This window comes from Pongo abelii, chromosome 3 (genome assembly GCF_028885655.2).
Source record: "Pongo abelii isolate AG06213 chromosome 3, NHGRI_mPonAbe1-v2.0_pri, whole genome shotgun sequence".
In the NCBI taxonomy this organism is placed as follows: Eukaryota; Metazoa; Chordata; class Mammalia; order Primates; family Hominidae; genus Pongo; species Pongo abelii.
In genome coordinates this window covers 165,519,654-165,544,205 of record NC_071988.2, presented here as the reverse complement: position 1 = coordinate 165,544,205, position 24,552 = coordinate 165,519,654, and the positions used below count along the sequence as shown (strand labels likewise).

The 24,552-nt window shown below is 36.8% G+C and overlaps 2 protein-coding genes across 3 annotated transcripts in view; both read right to left on the bottom strand.

Annotated features, from left to right (window-relative positions):
- Window positions 1–1,023: 1,023 nt before the first annotated feature.
- On the bottom strand, window positions 1,024–2,719 carry LOC100939451 (putative inactive beta-glucuronidase protein GUSBP11). Its single transcript, XM_024246194.2, is given in 2 exon segments — window positions 1,024–2,326; window positions 2,329–2,719. Coding segments are annotated over 2 exon segments (624 nt in total). The 5' UTR covers window positions 2,510–2,719; the 3' UTR covers window positions 1,024–1,883.
- A 5,298-nt stretch (window positions 2,720–8,017) lies between these two features.
- Window positions 8,018–24,552, bottom strand: part of SMARCA5 (SWI/SNF related, matrix associated, actin dependent regulator of chromatin, subfamily a, member 5) — a 41,379-nt gene continuing 24,844 nt past the window's right edge. For both annotated transcript variants that reach the window (XM_024245931.3, XM_063723676.1), the window contains exons 12-24: window positions 23,628–23,749; window positions 23,401–23,553; window positions 21,836–21,968; window positions 18,688–18,836; window positions 18,373–18,492; window positions 17,506–17,616; window positions 16,773–16,886; window positions 16,309–16,431; window positions 15,443–15,575; window positions 14,849–14,967; window positions 14,213–14,425; window positions 12,260–12,367; window positions 8,018–9,266 (exon numbers count right to left, since the gene is read on the bottom strand). In XM_024245931.3, coding sequence (XP_024101699.1) covers window positions 9,201–9,266; window positions 12,260–12,367; window positions 14,213–14,425; window positions 14,849–14,967; window positions 15,443–15,575; window positions 16,309–16,431; window positions 16,773–16,886; window positions 17,506–17,616; window positions 18,373–18,492; window positions 18,688–18,836; window positions 21,836–21,968; window positions 23,401–23,553; window positions 23,628–23,749 — 1,664 coding nt within the window. In that variant the 3' untranslated portion in view covers window positions 8,018–9,200. The remainder of the gene's footprint in view (window positions 9,267–12,259; window positions 12,368–14,212; window positions 14,426–14,848; window positions 14,968–15,442; window positions 15,576–16,308; window positions 16,432–16,772; window positions 16,887–17,505; window positions 17,617–18,372; window positions 18,493–18,687; window positions 18,837–21,835; window positions 21,969–23,400; window positions 23,554–23,627; window positions 23,750–24,552) is intronic.

The window sequence follows — 24,552 nt, the reverse complement described above, 5'->3', positions numbered from 1 at the left end:
GCATTATTCTCTCCTATGCCTGCATGGAACAGCAACTGAGGTTACAAATAATACTCCCCTGTTTTCAATCTTTCGATGGCTTTCTATCACAAACTATTTTATGGACTTAGGGAAAAATCAAAACATATTTCTTGTCTACAGGACTGCAAAAGCTCTATTTACATGATGTGGCCCTAACTAAGTCTCCATTATTATTTCCCACCTCTCTCTCCCTCTCCCACTACACTCCAGCCATGGTGTCTTACTGCTGTTCTTCAAACATAACAAGCACTTTCCCATCACAGGGCTTTTGCACTTGCTGTTCCCCCACTCCTCCTAAAGACCTTCACACAGATGTTTGATGGTTAACTCTCTTACATTATTCAGTTTTTCATCCAAATGTCATTTCCCTGGAAACAACTTTGCTGACCACCCTAAGGCAACAACCCAACATCAGTATATGCTTACTCTGTGTGGTTTGTCTTCACAGCAGTAATGACTTTCTGGATTTTTATATGTGTTTGTTTATGCATATGTGTTAGCATATAAACTCCATGAAGGCTGAGGTTTTGTCAGTTATCTTTCTTGTTGTATCTGTGGTACCTAGAATGGTGCCTGATACAGAAAGGTTCTATATAAATGTATGTTAAATGAAGGATTTGACCAAGGAGTATCATCAAATTTCCTGTTGCCTGAGGTCAGCCAGTAGCTGACTTCTCTGTTACCCCTTGCTTTCAAGCAGCTGGTTGAGTAATTGTATTATACACATTGGGTGGCCAACTGCTATTCTGAGAACTAATTTTCTAGTTCTAAAGAAACTATAAAATTGATCTGAAGAAACTACTAGAGCCAACAGTAATTCAGGAATTCATCCCACCATCTGAGCACTAATTTCTTGACTTTCCTCTGAAGATAGGTGCTAGAACTTTGGCAAACAATGGCAGCAAATGACAGGAAGAGTCAAGTTAAGACCTATCTTGCCTTAGCACTGCTATATTCCTATGGTCACAAGTGTTTCATAGTATAATCACATCTTCTTGTTTAAGTGGCATACGCTTAGGATTGTTATTTTTCTTTAGCATACACATAAATAGGGGCCAAAATTGAACTCAACTGCTGTATATTGGCTACATAAAATATTGCAGTAAGAATCTGGACTTTGGGGTTTGAATGGACAAATCTATATTACAATTTTCCTCTGATATTTTACAAATAAACTTTTCCATCAAGGAGTCTACACACACTGGTTCTACATTTTCTTTACCATCAGATCCTGTTTTGAACATTACCATGCCACTGAAGAAAACTGTTCTCTCCAAGGTCAATCTTCACTGACCTGTGGCAGTCATTAAATCCAATGCCTCCTTCCAAATTTTCCACAACAGCTTTCAAAACCTGTGACATTCTGGGTCTCCTCCCATAACTGACTCCCACTTTATAGGCAGTACAATGTAGAAGAAAATGCATGGACAACAAAGTCATACCATTCTGGATCAAGCAAATCTGTTCCAGTTTTGAATTCTCACTCAACCACCTATTGGCTACACAACTTTAAACTAGTGGGTTCACAAACCTCTAAGCTTTACTTTCCTAACCTATATAATGGAAGTAATCATATCCACCAAATGTCGTGGTTATGAAAACTAAATAATAATATTGTCTTTGGCACATGGTAGACATTAAATGAATGTAAGTTTTCATCTTTCTTTTGTATCCTCTATCACTTCCTTGACTATTTTGTCTTCTTTCAACAAAGTCTCTCCTGTTATTTTCATTTATTCCATTAACTATCAGTTTTTGAAGGGCTCACGTAACTATTCAGCTCCACACTTCTCATTGAAAATTTCTTAATTACTTACAAAATTTGTAAGTCACTGACATGTGACTTACCTAATGTAATTACCCTAATGTAATGCCCCACGAGGTGGCACAGGAAGGTGGGTGTATGCGGTGGAGGCAGGATGGTACCCACGTGGAGGTGTCGGCCATGTTGAGGATGGTGCCTGGTGGCAGGGTGGAGGGGATGAGCATGTTGTTGATGGTGATAGTGATGCGGAGGCGGGAGGGCAGGGGCCCCACCTGGAACAGGCTGCTGATGTCGGTGTCAAAGGGGAGGTAGACCCCTCATGCTCTAGTGCGTCGACCCCATTCACCCACACGATGGCACAGGAGTGGGCACTGCCAGTCCTCAGCACCACTCTTGTGTGCAGGTCCTGGGTCCATTGCTCTGGGAGGGTCACCTCTCGTTCGTACCACATCTGGCCTACAAAACGCCGCAGCCGCCAGTCCTGGCCAACGTCGTTGAAGCTGGAGGGAACCGGTATGTCCAGGGTGGGGCCCGACCCTCGCAGCAGACGCCGATACCACTGCTCCTAGAAGCCACGGCACCGTTTGTCGAAGAAGTTGGCGCGGAAGCTCCAGAGGCCGTCCAGCTTCTTCCGCTCCCGCGACGGCCTCTCTCTTGGGTACAGCATCCCGCCCTGCAGCGCCAGCGCGCAGCCCAACAGCGGCCCGAGCGCCTACCAGGCATCCGCCGCCCCCCGGACCACGCTTTCCGCTCCTCTGCTGGGCCGCCGTCTGCGGGGCTAAGAGCAGTGCGGGAGGAGCCCTGCGGACTGGTCGCGCGCGACGTGACGCGCCAGTCGCGCAGAGGGAAAGTATTTTTTTAAAACCAAGAGATTTGAACTGAGGAACAATTACAAATACCCAAAGGGATGATTTGTCCCCGTGTTTAAAAGTCTTGGTGCTAGACAATCAAGGATGTTTCCAACATGTACCTAGAAGACTCTGACCTTCTAGCAGCACTGTTCGGGTGTTAAACCGGGCCCAGTCCTACGTGACTGCCTGCGCCTTTCTGTATTCTAGTCTTTCACTCCCAGCTGCAGCTGGTAGCTGGCAGCGTTTGACCTGCCGTGGGCAGTTCACCTTTGTTCCTAACACTGCCATCCTGCGGATGGAGTCTGCAGCCGCCAATCAGAGCGTCAAGGTGAGCCTGGGGAGACCTCTACAGGTGACTGTGGTTTCATTGTAACTACCTAAACTATTCATTCTCTTATCAAGCACCCAGTCCCAGTACTGTCCAGTTACAATAAGGAGCCCAATGATAATTTTTTTTTAAAGATTAGTTCCTGCTATGAAGAAACTAAATTCAGCGTACTCTTGAAGGAGCTCCCTCTAACTTATCTTATGACTATTAAGGGTGAGAAGAAAGCACTGTGGCATCTGCAGCATTTAGATTGGTAGGAGTATTCTGCAAGACCTGTGCCATTAATTTTATCAAGTTGGGTTCCAGGGAAAGAGGTGGCTGGGGAGGAGGGGGAGCGCAAAAAATAGGGGGCTGGGGGAAAGCCAGTACCCAGAGAAAAGACCTTTCTACAACTGGAAAGCATACTAAGAAAGCAAACCTATCCATCTACTGGGATTAAAGGGAATACAAAATGAAAAAAAAAAAAGGTACTCCTTGCAAAGCTAGGATGACCAGATGGCCCCTTGCCACCTCCTAAAAAGGAATCTGAAAGTCAGCTAATCACCAGCCTGTTTGTGAGGAAGAGCCAGTAAGAACGCCGCCTTTGCACAGCAAATCTGTATCATCTATATTCTTCTTTTTCCCTCCACTCAGGATCCCTACACCTAGCCAGCATGGGCATCAAGGAAAGCAGGCTGATGGTAAACTTCAGGGCAGAGATCCGCTTCTGAAGGCAGCTAGTAATGTCTCACCCAGCTAAGCCTTGCTACTAGGCAACAGCACTGCCTCACTCAAGAAATTATCAATCTGCATCAGGCCAGATGCAATGGCTCACACCTGTAATCTCAACATTTGGGAGGCGGAGGCAGGCAGATCATTTGAGGCCAGGAGTTCGAGACCAGCCTGGCCAACATGGTGAAACCCTGTCTCTACTAAAAATACAGTAATTAGCCAGGTGTGGTGCATGCCTGTAGTCCCAGCTATCCAGAAGGCTGAGCCAGGAGAATTGCTTGAACCTGGGTGGAGGAGGTTGCGGTGAGCCTAGATCGCACCACTGCACTCCAACCTGGGTGACAGAGCAAGACTGTCTCAAAAGTCACTAGTCTGCATGAGACGCAGGAGCTTTGACAAAAATTCAAACAGCCATGGAGAAATAACGATGGTCTACAGAAGCAGTGCTTAGTCCTTGCTAGAATTCTCTAGTTTTGAAACATGGGAATAAGTAGAACTGCCAGTGTGTCTGATGAGTAACTGTGATATTTATTGCAACTGAGCTCTAGAAAGAGGCTACTATTGTCTATGATCTATCCTTTCCCCAACCACCCAGGCATCTCTTTGTCCACTCCAGTGATGTCTGCAGATCACCCTAATGTCACCTCAAGAGGGGTGAACCAACCTTCCACTGGCCAGCATAATAGCCCTGGAGTTTCATCTCAGATTTCACAGTGAATTCGGCTTTCAGGGCAGGATTTAGTTTGGGATGAAAAAGTGTTTCCATTAAGTATTGTATTTGAATCCTGGGTTCTTCAATGATTGAAGAAGACTAATAAAGTTTACAAATAATCACATGAACTAAATTAGGACTTCAAAAGTTTAATGCAATGAAATAATCTCTACTTATCTCTATTTCTTTTCCCAATTTATTCACCATCTATATACATAAAAACTCCTTTGGGTTGTCTACATCAAAAACAAGAATTTCTGTAGTAAGCAAACTATATGCATATTCTTTGTATTAATAAAATATTTTTGTCGATGTAGTGTTTACATTGTTTATATTACAAAGTTTCCAACATTAAATTCTGATAAACTTTCTTCTTGTACTGGAGATACATGAATTGCAACATTAAATATTGGTGTCCTAGAGATAAGAGCCACACACCTTGTATGCTGTAGAATTAGAGGCAAGCACCTAGATCCTCAATCTTTTTTTTTTCTTATTATTATTATTATTATACTTTAAGTTTTATGGTACATGTGCACAATGTGCAGGTAAGTTACATACGTATACATGTGCCATGCTGGTGCGCTACACCCACTAACTCGTCATCTAGCATTAGGTATATCTCCCAATGCTATCCCTCCCCCCTCCCCCCACCCCACAACAGTCCCCGAAGTGTAATGTTCCCCTTCCTGTGTCCATGTGTTCTCACTGTTCAATTCCCACCTATGAGTGAGAATATGCGGTGCTTGGTTTTTTGTTCTTGCGATAGTTTGCTGAGAATGATGATTTCCAATTTCATCGATGTCCCTACAAAGGACATGAACTCATCACTTTTTATGGCTGCATAGTATTCCATGGTGTATAGATCCTCAATCTTCTCATAGCCTCATTACTCCCAAAAAAATCTGTCATTAGAGCTAGGGAATCTCTCAGAACACAAGGGAATCTCAGTGATAACAAAGAATGAAGACCCATGTTGCCAGTCTTGAGTATCTCAGGTGAGGTACCAGTCCACTTCTGAAACAATGCTTTGCCTCTTATGCCTATGGAGAAACTATTCCACTTCTTTATATTTTTCATTTAGAATCATATCATTTCAGTCTTTTTCTTCTTACTTCAATTTTGGTTCTTGTAGCATAGTCTTTTCTGGTAACTACTGTAAAGTTAATGCTGCAAAAGCCTATTTAATCATTCTAATAAAAACCTTAACAGATCCAAAACGATTCTGGGATGTACACAGGGAAGTTAATTCTGCAGCACTGCTCCACACCAACAATATATTTTGCCCATTATCTGTCATCTGAGGGATGCCATCACCTTTGATCTTGACATCAGATTCCAACAGGCAAAGATACATTTTGGTAACAGCTATGTACTTATACAAAATATGTATATATTTTGGTAACAGCTACTCTGTTAATACATGTCTTCTAGCATTCCATTCATTTGGATTTATGAGTTCATCAATCCACCTTGTGTAATTAATCTACTGTTTAAATTACCCTCCTTAGTATGTATTTTTTTTTAGCAATGTTCTACTCCAAAACAACTGGTTTGAAATGTAGTAACACATCCTTTCAAAAAGATTTTTTAGATTCAAAGGGATAGAACAAGATGAAATTTCTTTACTCAGAATTTTTGTGAAAAACCACAGGGGTGTTTTATGCTTTTTAAAATCGAGATTAAGAAAGGTACTAAACCAAAGATCATTTATATAATCATTTATATAATCAAATCCAGATTAGTTCAAACAATCGGCATATACTAAACACTCAAAGGGCATATGGAGCAATCCTTATCTGAAATGCTTGGAACCAGAAGTGTTTTTAGCATTTTCCAGACTTTAGAATACTTGCATTATACTTATCAGTTCAGCATCCCTAATCCAAATCAGAAATGCCCCAATGAGCATTCAAATTTTGGAGCATTTCTGACTTTAGATTTTTTGATTAGGGATGCTCAACCTGTACTCTATGCTTAGGATTTGCTTCTCTCAACTTTATGAAAAACTTAAAATGTAGGCCAGGTGTGGTGTAGGCTCACACTTATGATCCCAGCACTTTGGAATGCAGGCTTACACATGTAATCCCAGCACTTTGAGAGGTTGAAGCAAGAGGATCGCCTGAAGTTGGCGTTTGAGACCTGACTGGGCAACATAGCAAGGCCCTATCTCTACAAAAACTAAAAAAACTTAGCTGGGCATAGTGGTGCACATCTGTAGTCCTAGCTACTTGGGAAGCTGAGGTGGGAGGATCACTTGAGCCCTGAAGTTTGAGGTTGCAGTGAGCTGTGATCACACCACTGCACTCCAGCCTGGGTGACAGAGCAAGACCCTGTCTCTTAAAAAGTAGTAATAATTACACTTTATAATAGCCTCCAGCACTTTGTCAGATGTACAATTAAGCAATCTTTCATGCTTTGTTAAAAAAAAAAAAAAAAAAAAAAGACATTTATTCAGTATCATGACCAGACTATTAAAACATTTAGCAATCAACAGCATGGTCAAAACAAAACAAAAAAATCTACATCGAAACCCTGTGTTGGAATGCTTTACTTTCCACAGAACAGAAACTAAGCTATTATACAATTAGTCACAAATACAGTCATCAAGTTCTGTGATCGTGGTGGCTTTGGTGGCAGCCATGGTGGTGGTGGTGGATATGGTCAGTGGGGATTGCTGTAATAGATTTGGTAATGATTGAAGCAATTTTGGAGGTGGTAGAAGCTACAATGATTTTGGCAATGACAACAATCAGTCTTCAAATTTTGGACTCACGAAGGGAGGAAACTTTGGAGGCAGAAGCTCTGGCCCCTATGGTGGTACAGGCTAATACTTTGCCAAACCACGATACCAAGGTGGCTATGGCAATTCCAGTAGCAGTAGTAGCTGTGGCACTGACAGAAGGTTTTAATTACTGCCAGGAAACAAAAACTTAGCAGGAGAGGAAAGCCAGAGAAGTGACAGGGAAGTGACAGGTTAAAACAGATTTGTGAACTCGGCCAAACACAGTGGTGGCAGGGCCTAGCTGGTTCATGCTTTTTTTCAAGTGAGTTTCCCTTCACACAGTTTCCATTTGAGTCCCTAAGCTCTCAGGGCTAGCACTATACTTGATTCATTTTGCATTTCCACTGTGTATCTCCCTCCCAGTTTCTCTCCCTCTTGAAAACATCACTTTTGTGACCTCCGTAAGTTTTCTTCAGCCTTACATTTTTTCAATTTCTTCCAAACTGAGGTCATAACTCTTACAAATTCTTCTTCCTTTCATGAGAAAAGTAACCATTCCTCATGCATGTATTAGACCTTTAACTGTTAAGGATCTAACATAGTATTTAAAAAGTTAATTTTGAGGGAGCACTAAATAAATTCAAATTACTTTACAATTTGCCATAAATACTGCGTTTTGCTTGACATTAACAGCAACAATTCCACATTTCAAGAAATTAAGCAGTATTAGTAATACTGCAGGTATCAGAATTTTTTTTTTAAATCTTCAATTACATGTGGGCAGATGAAAACAACTACTAATAGAAATTTAAGGGAAAGATATCCAATTAAGGGAAATGTGTCCTAAAGGAAGAAGTGAATAAAAATTGAGAAAAAAATTAAAGAAATGGAAAGAAAAGACCACTTTACGGATTATAAAAGTTATATTTATTCACGATGCTACATTTATTGCATTCCCTTAGAAAAATGGAGAACTGTTTATGTACCCAATCTGCACATATAAAATTTTATACAAATTATGTGTAGCACATAAAGGCCTCTGGTACAGCTAAAATCCTGACACTATAATTTGGGTATTCCCACTTTAGGGTCTCCAGTTTATCAAGTCTGTCCATAGAAAACAGAAACTGGAATTACAGTCAGTCTTGCTAACACTTAGAAATTACTTTAAAATACAATAAAATTTTCATTTACCCTAAAACTCAAAATGGGAGGGGATATATTTGTTACCAATTTCAATGTAACAGTATGACAAATTCGCACCTCATTCTGGCTGGGCTTTCAAAATTAAAAAAATCACCTTAGTTCTGACATTATCTAAGTTGTGGCTGCTTCAGAAGGTCATATGACAAAATATTTACCAAATAATTAAAAATAATAATAATAATATTCCTTTTACAAAATGGTACAGTAATACCTTAAGGAACCGGAAAATACTAAATGTCTTTGGCTATACAACTAAAAGGCCATTCTTTCAAAAGAATAGGGCATATTCATTTCAGAATCAACTAAAAAAAAACAGAAAGCATAACAGAAATATGCATAGAATTTAAGTATACTTTGTCTTGCCTTCTTTTCCCATTCTACCCACATAAGCAAGGAGAATGCAATTTATATAATCTTTCCAGATGAGACTCAATAGCACTACAAAGAAAATACCCAAATTTCTGCAAAGGCAAAGTGAATTAAAATAATTACACAACTAGGTGAAGACTGAAAGGGACAAATGTTATTTGCAATTTTCTTTTTAACTTGTTTTTAAGCCTTACAAGTGTAGAAATTATAGCTAATAAACAAAAAGTCACAATCTTCACAAATCGAACTACAATAGAAAAATAAATCAAATGAAACACTTAGTAATAAATGAAGCCTATTTTATTACTTCAAGTGTTAATGATAAAAAAATTTCAGCACAGCTGTTGCATTTAAAAAAGTGAAACTACATACTATGTTTCTAGCTCAGTAAACAGATGAACCTGATGTCTTTAAATGACATAACAATTGAGCATTGTACAGTACATCTTATGAAGACCCGTAAATTAAAGAACTACTGGTTTAAAGTTAGTGATTATGAAACAAAAACATATTCATAGTTTCAGCTTCTTTTTTCTTCCTCGACCATCAGGTGCTCCATCCATTTTACGTTTCTGTGTCTACAAACAGACAGAAGGATTACTTTTCACAAGACTAATATAAACATGAAATATAGTTGCAGACACATTATAACACTTTAGTAATAACAACTACTACAAAGTAATAGGTATATGAGATTTTTCCCCCAGGCTATATAAATCTTTCAAAGCAAACTATAAAGCCTCCAAATAATCTTACCTACTTATTTCACTTACAGAATAAAAAATGTTAATGTTAATAATGACGTTATAAAACTAATGCACAATTAACAGTAGTAGATCAATATCAAATAAATGCAAGCTTCCCAAAATAGTAAGAAATACTTGAGTTTTTAAAAGGCAGTTACGTAAGTACCAAATATTATCCAGAGATACTCATTTATTCATGACTTTATAAATTAACCATTTTTTTAAATTAACTATTATTAAATAACATTTTTTCCCTTAAACTGTTTGCCTTCACGTTGCGAAAACATCACTGAAATAACCAATCAAAGCTTAGAGACTAACAGTAAAAGTCGTGATACCACTGCTTTTCCAATGTTTCTTAAATTATTCTAAAATTATAACTTGTATTCTCAATGAGATGTGTACACACTTGGCATTTACGAGACATACTTTCCTGATTTTCACGAAGCCCCATATTAAGGACTACCACATCATCAAGACGTGATTTTTCCCACACAACCCAGTCAAGCTAAATTTGTACTTTTTAAGTATTTCAAGGAAGTCCTAGCTACAGCAATCAGACGAGAGAAAGAAAGAAAGGACATCTAAATTGGAAAGAAGTCAAATTGCCCTATTTGTAAATGATATAATCTTACATTTGGAAAAACCTAAAGACTCCATCAAAACACTATTAGAACTCATAAACAAATTCAGTGACACTGCAGGATACAAAATCAACATACAACAAACAGTAGCATTTCCATGCCAACAGTGAAGAATGTGAAAAATAAAAATCCAATTTACAGTAATTACACGTGAAATAAAATACCCAGGAATTAATCAAAGAAGGGAAAGATCTCTACGATAAACTATAAAACACTGATGTAAGAAACTGAAGACACAAAAAAATAGATATTACATGTTCATGGATTAGAAAATTCAATATTGTTAAAATGTCCATACTACCCAAAGCAATCCAAAGATTCAATGCAATCTTTATCAAAATACCCATGCCATTCTTCACTGAAATAGAAAAAGAAATACTAAAATTTATATGGACCCACAGAACACCCAGAAATAGCCAAAGCCACCCTAAGCAAAAAGAATAAAACTGGAAGAATCACATTACCTGACTTAACTTATAGTACAGAGCTATAGTAACCAAAACAGCATGGTGCTGGTATAGAAACAGATACACAGATCAGTGCAACAGTGGAAAAGAACAGAGAACCCAGAGATAAGTCCATATATCTACAGGGAACTCATTTTTGACAAAGGTACCAAGAACATACACTGGAGAAAGGACAGTCTCTTCAATAAATGGTAATGGGAAAATTGGATATCCATACACAGAAGAATGAAACTTGACCCGTGCCCCTAACCATATAAAAAAATCAAATCAAAATGTATTAAAGACTTAACTCTAAGTCCTCAAACTGTGAAACTACGGGAAAACTCTCCAGAACACTGGACTGGGCAAAGATTTCTTGAATAATACCCCACAGGCAACCAAAGCAAAAATGGACAAATGGGATCACATTAAGTTAAAAAACTTCTGCACAGCAGAGGAAACAACAAAGTGAAGAGACATCCCACAGAATGGGAGAAAATATCTGCAAACTACCCATTTGTCAAAGGATTAATAACCAGAATATGTAAGAGCTCAAACAACTCTACTGAAAAAAATCCTAACAGTCAGATTTAAAAATGGGCAAAAGATCTGAACAGATGTTTCTCAAAGTAAGACATACAAATGGCAAACAAGCATATTAAAAGCTGTTCAATATCACTGATCATCAGAGAAATGCAAATCAAAACTACAATGAGATAACATCTCATCCCAGCTAAAATGGCTTTTATCCAAAAGTCAGGCAATAACAAATGCTGACAAGAATGTGGAGAAAAGGAAACCCTCATACACTTTTGGTGGGAATGCAAATTAGTACAATCACTGTGGAAACAGTTTGAAGGTTCCTCAAAAAACTACAGATAAGAGTTACCCTACTCCTAGGTTTACACCCAAAAGAAAGTCAGTATATCAAAGAGATATGTGCACTCCCATGTTTACTGCAGCACTATTCACAGTAGCCATGATTTGGAAGCAACCTAAGTGTCCATCAACAGATAAATGGATAAAGAAAACATGGTATGTATACACAATAGAATACTATTCAACCATAAGCAATGAGACCCTGTAATTTGCAACAACATGGATGGAACTGGAGTTTATTAAGTGAAATAAGCCAGGCACAGAAAGACAAACTTGGCATGTTCTCACTTATTTGTGGGAGCTAAAAACTACAATTAAACTCATGGAGACAGAGAGAAGGATGGATACCAGAGACTGAGAAAGGTAGTGGGGGTGGGGGAAAGTGGGGCTGGCTAATGGATACAAATAAATACAAAGAGTGACTAAGACCTAGTATTTGATAAGCACAACACAGTGACTACCACAATAAGTAATTTAATTATACACTTTAAAATAACTAAGAGTTAAATTGTTTGTAACAGGGATAAATGCTGGAGGTGATAAATACCCCATTTACCCTGATGTCTTTATTACTTATTGCATGCCTGTATCAAAATATCTCACGTAACCTATAAATACATATACTTACTCATAACAACTAAAAATAAAAAATTTATACCACTACCTAAATATGAAAGTGAAGAATCTCAAATTATGAGCTTGGGTTCGCCCTTAAGGGAAAAAAAAAAAAAAAAAGTAAAGGCAATGGGGGGGTGCACAACAGGGACTAACACATCAATGACAGCCAAGCAGTGTTAAATACTTAGAAAGGGGAAATTTACATAATCCACATATTTACATATTCATGAATACTTACTGAAGGCTTTGGTCCTCGTTTCTTTTTCTCTGCCTTCTCCTTTTCTTCTAGTTCCATGTTTTCTCTTTCAATCAAAGTAATTAAGGTATTACATCTCCTCTGGAGCTCCTAAATTATAAACAAACACGGTACATGCACTTTCCATCTACAAGTTTAATGATTTCAATTTTAAAACAAGGTATGTTTTAATAGGATAATATATAAAACCACTAATACACCCCGATTTTAAAAAAAAAACTGATTTTCATATACAATTCATGCTATGAAGATTAAAAGCAAGATATTTGTAAATAATGTTTTTACTCCAATCTTTAAAGTTAAACTACTGTGTATTCTTCAAAACTTCTTCCTTCACTTAGGAATTAAAGCAATAAAAATGAACATATGCAATACTGCTACTTAGTGTGTATGTCTGAGAACTACTGTGCTACTTATATCCAAAACTTAAAAAGATTAATAATGCACATATGTGAGGGTCAAAAACAACAAGAACTTCAACAGGTGTGTATAATCTTTCCCTTCAAAGTATCACTAGAATTATGGTAGTCAATCAATCACATGGCACCTTTCCCAATTTTGGAAAACCAGCCATGGAAGTCTACGATGAGTTCTACCTCATCTCTCTCTGGCAAACTGGACATACAGCCTCCAGAAAAGATTTAAAGTATAACGTAGAAGTGGCAGATAACCCTGAAAGAAAGAGAAGTCCATTTGCATGGCTGCTGGTTAGCAGCTCCCTTTATTATAGAGCAAAATTATTTTTTTCTTACAGTAAGTGATACTACTACACACACAACTACAGTAAAATAATTTTAAAATACTACTCTATAGAATACACCACACAAGGCTTAGAAATAGTATATAGAGATAGAAGAATACATTATCATTTTTTGTGCATCTTAACATGGAACATGTTAAGAAGTAACAGTTTTAAATTATGATACTGTACTAGTTAAATTAACATGGCACTGTCTTGCTACAATCACTATAAAATTATTCTTTACTAACTCTATAAATTGTTTCCACTTAAGAAATAAGCTTCCAGCAACTGGATCTTTTCTCTAATTATATATTTATACAGTGTTTTATCTTCAAAGTAGCTTCATGTATTTAAGTTTAGTACATTTCCCAAACTTAGGTATCACAAAACAGTGATGTCTAGTGAAAAGAAATTTTCAGTGGTCAAACATGAAAATACTGCTTACTATCCACTGTCTTACAAAGTGACATTTTACTTTAAATATACAGAGAAATCTTACTATAAACAAACACAAAGATGTTTAAACTTTGCTTATCCCAGAATATCCCAAACTTAAGACTACAGAACTTATTAGCATTATCCTCATCTGGCAGAAAACAAGTTGAAACTCAAAGTTCAATGGTGGTGAAATAAGGAAGAAAAGGAGCAATCCATCAAAGTTAAACTTTTCTGAATTCAAATTTTAGGCTATTAGAAATGGGGCTATTTGGTCAGAAACGGTTAGTCAGATATTGGGAATAAAAACAAAACCTAGCACTAAATCAGTACAAAAATAGTGTTTCACTACAATAAGCCATCTTAAAATAATCCAGATTCTGGATGATTTATATTAAATAAATCAGAATGCTGATTCTGATGTGCAGATACCCGAATGCAAGGACCATTTTTCTTTATAGAAATATGTTCATTTGAAAAACCAAAAAGTCGTAACACTCAGAAGTTGAAACTGATACTTCCTCCCACTTAGAACTTGAAAAGCTAGTCTTATCATATAGTGATATTTAAAGATGTAAGATACTAAAGGATAGGACCAATAAACTTGTAAGTTATCCCTGGTATTAGGTTTTAGGATACCAACAATATTGTAACAAAAGTCTACTTCATAGATTTTTTTAAGGTCACCTTAAAGAATACCAAAGATGACACTTACTCTGAACTCTGCTACATTACACAAAAAAGCCCTGAGCACTCACCATTGCAGTTCTGGACTTAAGAAACCAGTCAAATCTGAACTGAGGAGAGTTGCGAATACACTGTCGCAATTCATCATAAACATTTTCTTTGTCAAATCCAAGTTTGTGAAGCATACAAATCAGAAAACGATCTTCTTCTTCAGTATAGTTTTTTCCTTTGTTAGTACCATATGATATTCTCAGCTGATGAAAAGGTGCTTTGTACCGTCCAATCTATGAAAGTCAGATTTTATATTATATAAAATACATATCCTATATAATCTGTATTTCAAACTCAGCTTTAGAATAATTAGCTAAAATGTTGCATTTCAAATCAGAATTTTCTATCTAGAGCACTTCAGTTGCTTTATATAATCTTTGTCCTGAAAGACCTTTATAGTCTTTATTATTATAAAGAGAAATACAGACTAAGACTTTCTGATTTTACTTAGAAAAAGCTAATCTTAGTGTCTTTGACTCAGATCTATCAGTCTAGTGTATAGGTAAATTCTGCTGACAATACCAGGTTTGAATGCTACTCTGAAGAAATTTTAAATTGTAAACCCTTACTTCTTTTCCTTTATAAAAAGTCACTCCCTCATACTCACAGCTAGGAGTTAGTTTATTAACTACCTAACTTGTTAACAAGCAAATTACCTTCGTGTCAAGTGCTTTCTTAATGCTTATTCTTCTTTGAATTCTCGCCTCTCCCCTTTCAATCTGAGCCATAATCTTCTCTATGTCCTGGAGCTCGTTGCACCTTTCCCAGAACACAGCTGTAAAAGTTGGACAAAGTAAACAAATCATTTATATTTTTATTTGTTTAATGTAAAAAAATGGGATCAACTGGATTATTTATCTTCTAATTCTTAAATTTCTGCTATTCTAAGCAGACTCACCACAGCATACCCTCACATATTAACCTAATAATACAACTGACTTCAGGAAACACAACACATAATACTTGAAGTTACGGAGAGAAATTAAGATAAAAATGCAAGGGCAATTATCCAGTGACTTATTCTGATTTTCTTTGCTGTAGCTAGAGTTAGCTAGGGTTAAAAAATTTTTAAAAAGGAAACCATTATGCCATTTCTGGAAACGGGACATTTTCTAATTTGTAAAAAATAGTGAAGAAGGTACTAAGTACACTGTGACGAAATTAGCTAATCACAACATAATTCAGAATAAGAAAACAAGAACCTTCCAACAGCTCTTACTAAACTCCAACAGCCTGGTTAAAAGAATTACCTGAATATTCAATGACTTCTTCTGGAGTTTTGCCTTCTACTTCTCTTGCTATATTTTCAATATCATCACGACCCCACTTCTCATTAGCTTTGATAAACTGGTTAAAATCTCTCTTATTCCAATTGGTAAATCCCTTCACAGGAACAGAAACAAAATATTTAATCACAGCACATTAAACTTGGAAAACATACTATTAGCAAACCTTCTAAATATTACAAAAACAAATTTTCAGTTGCTGCTGGTTTATTAAGTTCTTTTAGATGGTAACTTTTCGTGTATGTAAATGTACACTTTTGACAACACATTATATATTGCTCAAATACCCAAGCAATTAAATATGAGTGAGTGAGAGTAAGGAACACTGTATGAAAAGGTGACAGTTTCACTGAGCCTTGAAGGATTACTAGCAGTTGGCCAGAAAGAGTGAATAACATAAAGGGCAAAAATATGAGCAAACAGAAAAATGGAAGGAAAATAAAGCTTTAAAGGTAAGTCAAAGGCCAAATTCTGAAAGACCCTGATGAACACCAAAGGATGTTTAAAAAATACCAAGCCAAGATTTATAGTTGAAAATGGTGACTGGGTAGCAATGTGGAAAATTCACAGGAAAGACAGGAACATTCAAAGTAAGGTGATAAAAAGGATACCCACTCTACCGAGCCAGAGTAATAAAATCTGTATTCTTCTCAACTACCTCAACTAGTGACAATCAGATGGAGCATTTATCCACATGCCCATGCTTTATTGTCTCCAATTATTCCATCTTTAAAAGCAGAAACTTGTATTTATTTTTATGCCCCAACATAACCTAACACAGTCCTTTACAACAAACTGTTACTAAAGTTTGTACTGATTAAAGGCTATACCTGTGTTAGAAGCTTCTCTTTTTCCTCTAACTCTTCATCATTAAGGGATTCAGCTTCATCAATTTTAAGCTGTTCTTCTTTTTGTGCCTGTGCTGCATTAGGCAGCTCAGGATTTCGAGGTACCTAGAAGATATTTTTCTGTGCCATCAAATCAGTAAATTTTAAAGAGCATGTAATGAACCAACTGACATTTCACAAGTTTCAATTCAACCAGGAAAGAAAATATACTGATATATTGCATGTATTACGTTAAAAACAAACCAGATTGGTCATAAAGTCTTATTTTTTCTTGTTAAAGAAAAACAGACCCAAGTTTATGTATTTCATACATACAACAGTCTAGACTAGGCTAAAGCAGTATTCTTTCACACTAGGTCCAAATTAGATAAATATTTATAACTAATGTTTATACCTTCCATAACTTCTGGATAGGAATGAACAGAAAGGCGGATAATTTCAATTACCTTGTACCCAATAGTTTTTCTGTAAAACAGAATTTCTTTTTCCAGTAATTCAAATAAACGTGGAGGAAAGAACTGGAAATCCTGAACATTGGGTTGTTTTGGAGGTCGAGGAGCCTAAAGAAAAACAAAAATAAGTGTTATCCATAAAAAAGGAATTTCATTTTAAATGTATCCTTAGTCCTCACTTCATAAACCACAACAGCCAATTCTGCAAGCAACTGAATGCATCTTTCAATAAAACTGAATTTATATCTTAATTTTAAATGCACAGATTCAAAATTAATTTTTAAAAAATGTTAACTAAAAACAGAAGGGAGTACACTCTAAAGAAATGCAAAATGTAGGCCAGAGGCAGTGGCTCACGCCTGTAATCCCAACACTTTGGGAGGCCAAGGCGGGCGGATCATGAGGTCGAGAGATCAAGATCATCCTGGCCAACATGGTGAAACTCCATCATTACTAAAATTACAAAAATTAGCCAGGGGTGGTGGTGGGTGCCTGTAGTCCCAGCTACTCAGGAGGCTGAGGCAGGAGAATTGCTTGAACCCGGGAGGCGGAGGTTGCAGTGAGCTGAGATCGCACCACTGAACTCCTGGTAACAGAGCGAGACTCTGTCTCCAAAAAAAAAAAGAAGAAACACAAAATGTAATTATCAATCTTTTTGCAAGAATATAAGAAAAAAATTACATTTTCAAAATTTTTAGATATTTTTATGCTGTGTCAGTCAACTCACCTTGGGTGCTTTGGGTTCACTAACACGAAGGGCTTCCCTGAAATATGCATCAACGGCATAGTTGGCTTTTCTTTCTCGTTTAGGTGGTTCAATCCACTCTGTGAATGCAATCTAGCACATGGGAAACAACTCAAATCACCGACTTTTATTACACACAGTAACAAATCATCATCAAGAAGGATGTTTGTAAATGTAAATATATTCACAAAATCCTGGGCTATAAGCTCTATGAGGGTGGAGACTATGATACTTTGCTCAATATTATGTATATAATTAACACGAGACAGTGTCTAGTCAACAGAGTAAGCATTCAGTATTTCTTGCTTAAAGGAACAACTATTAAATGAGGGAGAAACGCTACAGAATGTTTGGTATAAATCTAAACTAGGAGAAACGTGTAGACACATAATTAGCCTACAAAAAATTCCGAAGATACAGACCTAAATATTAACAGAAAAACACTGAGTAGAATTATTTTTTTCTTCTCATCTATGAGTATTTTTCAATTTATCTCTATATTACCAAGTATTACTTATGAAGTTAAGAAATTTTTCCCTTTATTACCAGCCAATTCTGCTGTTTAAAATGAATCAGGTTACCAACCCAAATTACTATTCATCCCATACAAGAATATATTTCACTGTAAACATATACCACAAACTTCATAACAAAAACTTTAAAAATATTTCAGAGCTTACCAACTGAAAAACTGGCATTAAATTTTACATAATGATGAAAATATTCAGATGTGAATAAGCAAAAATGACTAGTTTTAAGCAAAATTATAAGACATTACAGTAACACTTAAAATTCCAAGTTTCCAGTAAAACAAAGCTTTCATGTAACCCAAACCTATTTCTAAATTACCTTTTGTTTTTCTCTATAGTCTTCTCCTTCGAAGTTATAAACACTTGACTCTGTATCCATTGTAAAGTTTCTAAGTGAGCTTTCGCCCATCTTGGAGAGCTTTTCATTCATCTCTGCAGTCTAGAGAACAAAACAATCAACTTCTTAGATTCACAACAAAGAAAGCATGAAAACTGCAGTCAAAATAAATTAACTTCACGTACACAAAAGCTTCTTTTTAAGGAAATAAAATTATTTATCATCAATGTAACAAATATTTCCTGTTTCTGGTCTAAAACATTCTATATTAAAAACATTATTTAATCTACATCTCACCTTCTTTGCACCTCTTTCCAAAATACCATCGATATCTTCATCAGTGATCTCACTTTCCTTTGAAGCAAACACATGTGTTGCTCCATGTCTAATCATTTGAAGCATTTCATCTTTCCCAATTTTGTTCAGATTCTGATCCACAAGCCTCCCTGAAAAAAGATTGTGATGTATAATGTTAACTGAACAGACTTTATTTTACTGGAAACTTGAAACTTTAAATGTAAGGTTTAATGCTTTATAATTTTATCTCAAATGTCATCATTTCTGTTTACTGTTTATTCACATCTGATAATTTTGATTTTTGCACTAAATTTAATGCCAAATTTTCAGTTGGTAAGCTACAAAATATTTCTAAAGCTTAGGTATTATATAATGAACCCTGCTGTATACTGTGTCAATGAAATATAATCTTTTGTGAAAGCTGCATATGAAAAGTTTTCAAAAACCTACAAGTTTCAACAGATGGAAGCATTATATACACAAGTTTCTGATGAGCAGAAAGGTGTTATTACTAATACTCCCCAAATCAGCTTTTCTCCTTAGAAAAGTAAAAAATCCTTCACCTAGGCCAAACTTTACACAGAACTGAAATATGTAACATCAGTTTCTTTTTAAAGAAAACTTCCAGAAGAACTGAAACTCCTAAAAACTTATTTTATTCGTTTATTTTTTTGAGACGGAGTGTTGCTCTGTTGCTTAGGCTGGAGTGCAATGACAGGACCAGTCACTGCAGCCTTCAACTCCCTGCTCAGGCCATTCTCCTGTCTCAGCTTCCCAAAGTAGCTAGGACTAAAGGCATGCACTACCACACCTGGTGAGAAAATGTATCTGGATCATCGAAGAAACTCACCATTAATAAATTAATAAAGATTTTCAGTTGGCAGGAACTTGGACAACCTTGTAATATGTGTTTTCAAAAATACAGGTATAAAAAAACAAACAAAAACCCAGAAAGACTTGTTTTCACCCTCCTCAAGGGTCACTCACATACACCTAAACAAAGCTTTGATTTTTATATGCCAACCAACTTGTAAGTAAGTGGAAAAAGATGTAAGTTTTCAACAACTTCTTTAAATACTTGTATCATGGTTTGGGACCCATAATAGAATATACAACCAAACATCCATGACTTTGTAAGCGAGGAGATATCCACAAAGTATGTTTCTTTGGATTGGATGCTACCATTGCTACCAAAATGTTCTTTATGCTTATACAAACTACTTCCAAGTTGGGCAGGAAGGGAACCTTCAGATGTAAAGTGCTTGTGTACTCTCGTTTTTAATTATGTCCCTCAAATAAAAAACAGTAACACAAAAGTATGCACTTAAGGCTCGCTGTTTGACTAACATGTCTACAAATGGCACAAGAAAGCTATTAGCCTGAAGGTTTGCTCCAAAAATTGCCACAGTAAATATGAAGTAAAAAAACCTCAACATTTCTAAATTAATTATGAATCAATTAAGGTTTTTTTAATCTTTAAAAAAAGTGTTTCGGACAGGCGCAGTGGCTCACACCTGTAATCCAGCACTTTGGGAGGCTGAGGTGGGTGGATCACCTGAGGTCAGGAGTTCGAGACCAGCCTGGCCAACAAAGTGAAACCTTGTCTCTACTAAAAATACAAAAAAATTAGCCAGGTGTGGTGGCGGCATCTGTAAACCCAGCTACTCAGGAGGCTGAAGCAGGAAATTGCTTGAACCCAGGAAGCAGAGGTTGCAGTGAGCAGAGATCGTGCCATTGCACTCCAGCCTGAGTAACAAGAGCAAAACTCCATTTCAAAAAAAAAAAAAGTGTTTCATGGATGAAAATAACTGAGAACAAGGAACACATGGCAGGTGTATTTCAAAACACATGGATGTGTGAAGAAAAATAAAACATTAGCCATTATATCACCCATGAGATAACATCACGGGTTGGCAGCCTCGAGAAGTCCCCAGAGACTTTTCTAATTAAACCCTTAAGAGTTAACAAAGTTCTTGATCCCCCTTGAGTCACTTCCCAGCTGTATGTACAATGAACAAGTAATTTAACCTCTCAAAAGCCTTTGCCTCTGATGCTAACATCTCAAGTTGGCATGAAGACTAAAGGAGAAAATGAAATGTTAAGTATATAGCACACTGCCTGGCACAAAGTAAACACTTTATTACGGAAACGATTTGTAAAAATAAGCAATAATTTATTGTCTTCAGGTATGCAGACATATGGCTAACACTATGAATAGCATTAGAGATACCAAAGACTTGTAAAATACTCCCTTACATGGACATCAGAGACTGACAAAATCAAGATACCTACATAATCAGTAAACAATGTAACAGTATGCCTTTCAGCTTTACAGACAGATAGTAAATATATGCTCACAATGCAGTTACAAAGGAAACCAATGCACACTTGAAGTTATTAAGTTTCCCACCCCTTTTCTTGAATTTTATATTTCCCATCATCAACTTTATAGTAGGCTTCATGAAAACATAAATTATGTCATCCTTAAAAGCTGATCTGGAATGAGAACTTAAGTTTCCTTCAATTGATCCAAAATAAAATCCCACTCTCACCCCCTACTCCTACTTATACCCTTGTTTACTTCATCTCTCCCTCTCAACTAAATTGTAAATTCTTTGAAAGTAAGAATACTTGTATGTTCCATTTACCACTGAATTCTCAGCACCAAAAACAGTGCCTAGCATCTGGTGGGTACTCAGTAAGTTGCAGACAAGAAAAAATAAAATCAGGCTCTTTGATTTTTATTTCTTCAGTCTCCCCCACAGTAATCAAGAGTAGCTAGTACATATAAATCATTAACCACCACACTGAATGTCAGATATTTTATACACATTATCCCCTTCAATCCTTTAAAATCCTTAAGTGTAGTTATTTTTATCCCCACTTAACAGATGAGGAAATGGGTTCATGTAGCGAGAGAGAACTGCTAACTGGCAGAGTCATTATTCAAACCTCAACTGTCCTGAGCCCAAATCCATCTTTTTAATGACAAAACTAAAGTTTACTGTATTTGCAACACAAGTCATCTCTACTGGCTGCAAGCTTGACTCAATGGATGCTTAGTAACAAGAATCTTCTAAGACGATTTTCAAATAAAAACAGGTTGTGTCAATCCCACTTGGTAAAGTTTTAAAGTTCCATGGCTTACCTTGTTGAATGACTATTGAATCCAGTCTGAGTTTCATCTCAGCACGTTCTACTATTCTTTCTTCTACAGTGTTATCAGTTATAAAGCGGAACACTCTGACTGTCTTGGTCTGCCCAATTCTATGTGCTCGGTCCTAAATAAATTACCATGTTATTTTGAATTTAGTTTAAGTCACATAAATAACACGGAAATGGGTACACTGAGAAAAAAATTAAAATATTCTGAAATATAAAACTTTTAAAAATTTGTAATAACACTGAATCTGTAAGTAATCAGATGAATTCTGCTAGGTTACACTAAGATAAAACACATAATGTCTCCAAACAATATACAACATTATAATTTTTAAGTCTGATGAGGAAAGATTTTAAGTCTTTTTTCCTAGGTTTAAATTCAAAATGTTTTTCTATCTAAATCAAACCCAAATTGTCACTGCTATCAGGCAAAGAAGTGACATGAAACAACTTAGCAAACAACACAAAAATTCTAATCTTTAAATATTACCCAATTAACTACATACAAGTAGTCAAACTAATTTGAATATGAATTTGTTTCACTTTTGCTAACTACATTCCTAAAAAACGCCCTTATTTCTAATAATTGGTCAATTTTCCCCAGTCACCCTTAGTAAGAGTACAAGATGAAAGTGACTAATGGGCTGGGTGCAGTAGCTCACTCCTGTAATCCCAGCACTTTCAGAGGCCGAGGTGGGTGGATCGCCTGAAGGTGAAGAGTTTGAGACCAGCCTGACCAACATGGTGAAACCCCATCTCTACTAAAAATACAAAATTAGCCAGGCATGGTGGCGCACACCTGTAATCCCAGCTACTCGGGAGGCTGAGGCAGGAGAATCACTTGAACCTGGGAGGCAAAGGTCACGGTGAGCCAAGACTGCACCATTGCACTCCAGCCTGAGCAGTAAGAGCAAAACTCCATCTCAAAAAAAAAAAAAAAAAAAGAAAAAAAAGAAAGTGACTAACGACAGAGATTAAAGTTGGGTTTATGGTCACCAATATCATGGGTCAAGCCAATCTGCAGTATCAATTCTCTCAATCTAAAAACAATCTTCCTGATCTGACCAGGTACTCTCACACAGGTGTTCTTTTAAATAACTAAAGTGGAAGACAGGCTAGTTGCTCATCAAACACAATTCTCTTTGGTCCTGTGATATAACTATACTATAATTTACCAATTCCCTTGCAGTCAGTTATGCTACATGATTTGAGTTCACTCTAATTGTTTGATCAAGGGGGTGGAGAGACAAGGAGGCTCATTCAAGGTCTGACCCATAAAAAATTTCCTGGGAAATCCCCAACTCTATCCTTTCCCCCTTCTGCCAACAGGATGCAGTATAGCAGAGGACTCCAAGGTCCTAAGATATGGCAGATCCCCGAGATGGAAATACCCTTATTTAGACGGAAGATCACCTCAATATACTCTCACTGAACCATTAGATTGGAGAAAAATAAAATTCTATTGGGTTAAGTCACTGATATTTATAGAATTAGCTTGTCCTAACTAACGCATCTACTAAGCACAGAATATATTTATTTGTTATCTCTTACCATAGCCTGAAGATCTACTTGGGGATTCCAATCAGAATCATACAAAATTACTACATCAGCAGTCGCAAGATTGATGCCAAGACCACCAGCACGCGTGCTTAACATGAAAACAAACTTTGTGCTGTTTGGTTCATTGTATGCATTGATGGAGTCCTATGGATAAAACAAAATGATTGTCAAAAAATTTATCTGATTCTTTTTTATCTCCCTCCCCAAATTTTACTCACTTGTCTCTCATCATGGGGCGTCTGACCATCCAACCTGCAGTACTCATAATTTCTCCACATGCAATAATCTTCCAAAATGTCCAATACCCTTGTCATTTGACTGAAGATTAGTACTCGTGAACCTGTTGGGGAATAGAACAATCTATTATCAGTGGCTTCAAAAGTAGAAAAATTTAAGGGTAACCAAAACTAAGACTAATCAATTATCCTTAATTCCAAAGTTACCTACTTGGTTACAAGGGGGAAAAAATCTACACATTATTATCCAAGTCAATCATTTCCCACTTTTTTCTCACCATGTTACAAATAAAAAAGGGTAACATTTGTACAGAAAAGCATATCTGCCTCTGGTCTGGAAGGCTTTGCCATCCCAAAGGGTAAGATAACCATTATCTTGTTACCCCATATATGTTTAAAAATAACCTTCCACCACTTCATAACAACTCTTCAATGCATATGACTCCCCAAACCTCCAACACACACCTAATAATCCTGGTCTCAGCCTGGTTCTGAAGACCCATTCCAGATCAAAGGACCATAATATGTGCCTCATATATCTACAATGACTATCCTTCACTTATCACTTACCTGACATGATTCAAATTATCTGACTACCTTCCACTTCTTTAGGCAGCTACATAATACCTTCAGTAGAATATATCAAGACAAAGGATCAGTTTGAAAAGTAATGATTATGAAATGATCCTGTCCTAGAAGCAGAGGATGACAATCTGCTGTTGTCACACGTTTCTGCACCTCAAATGCATAAGAATTTTTTTTTTTTTTTTTGAGACGGGGTCTTGCTCTGACACCCAGGCTGGAGTGCAGCGGCGCCATCTCAGTTCACTGCAACCTCTGCCTCCCAGGTTCAAGTGATTCTTCTGCCTCAGCCTTCCAAATAACTGGGACTACAGGTGCATGCCAC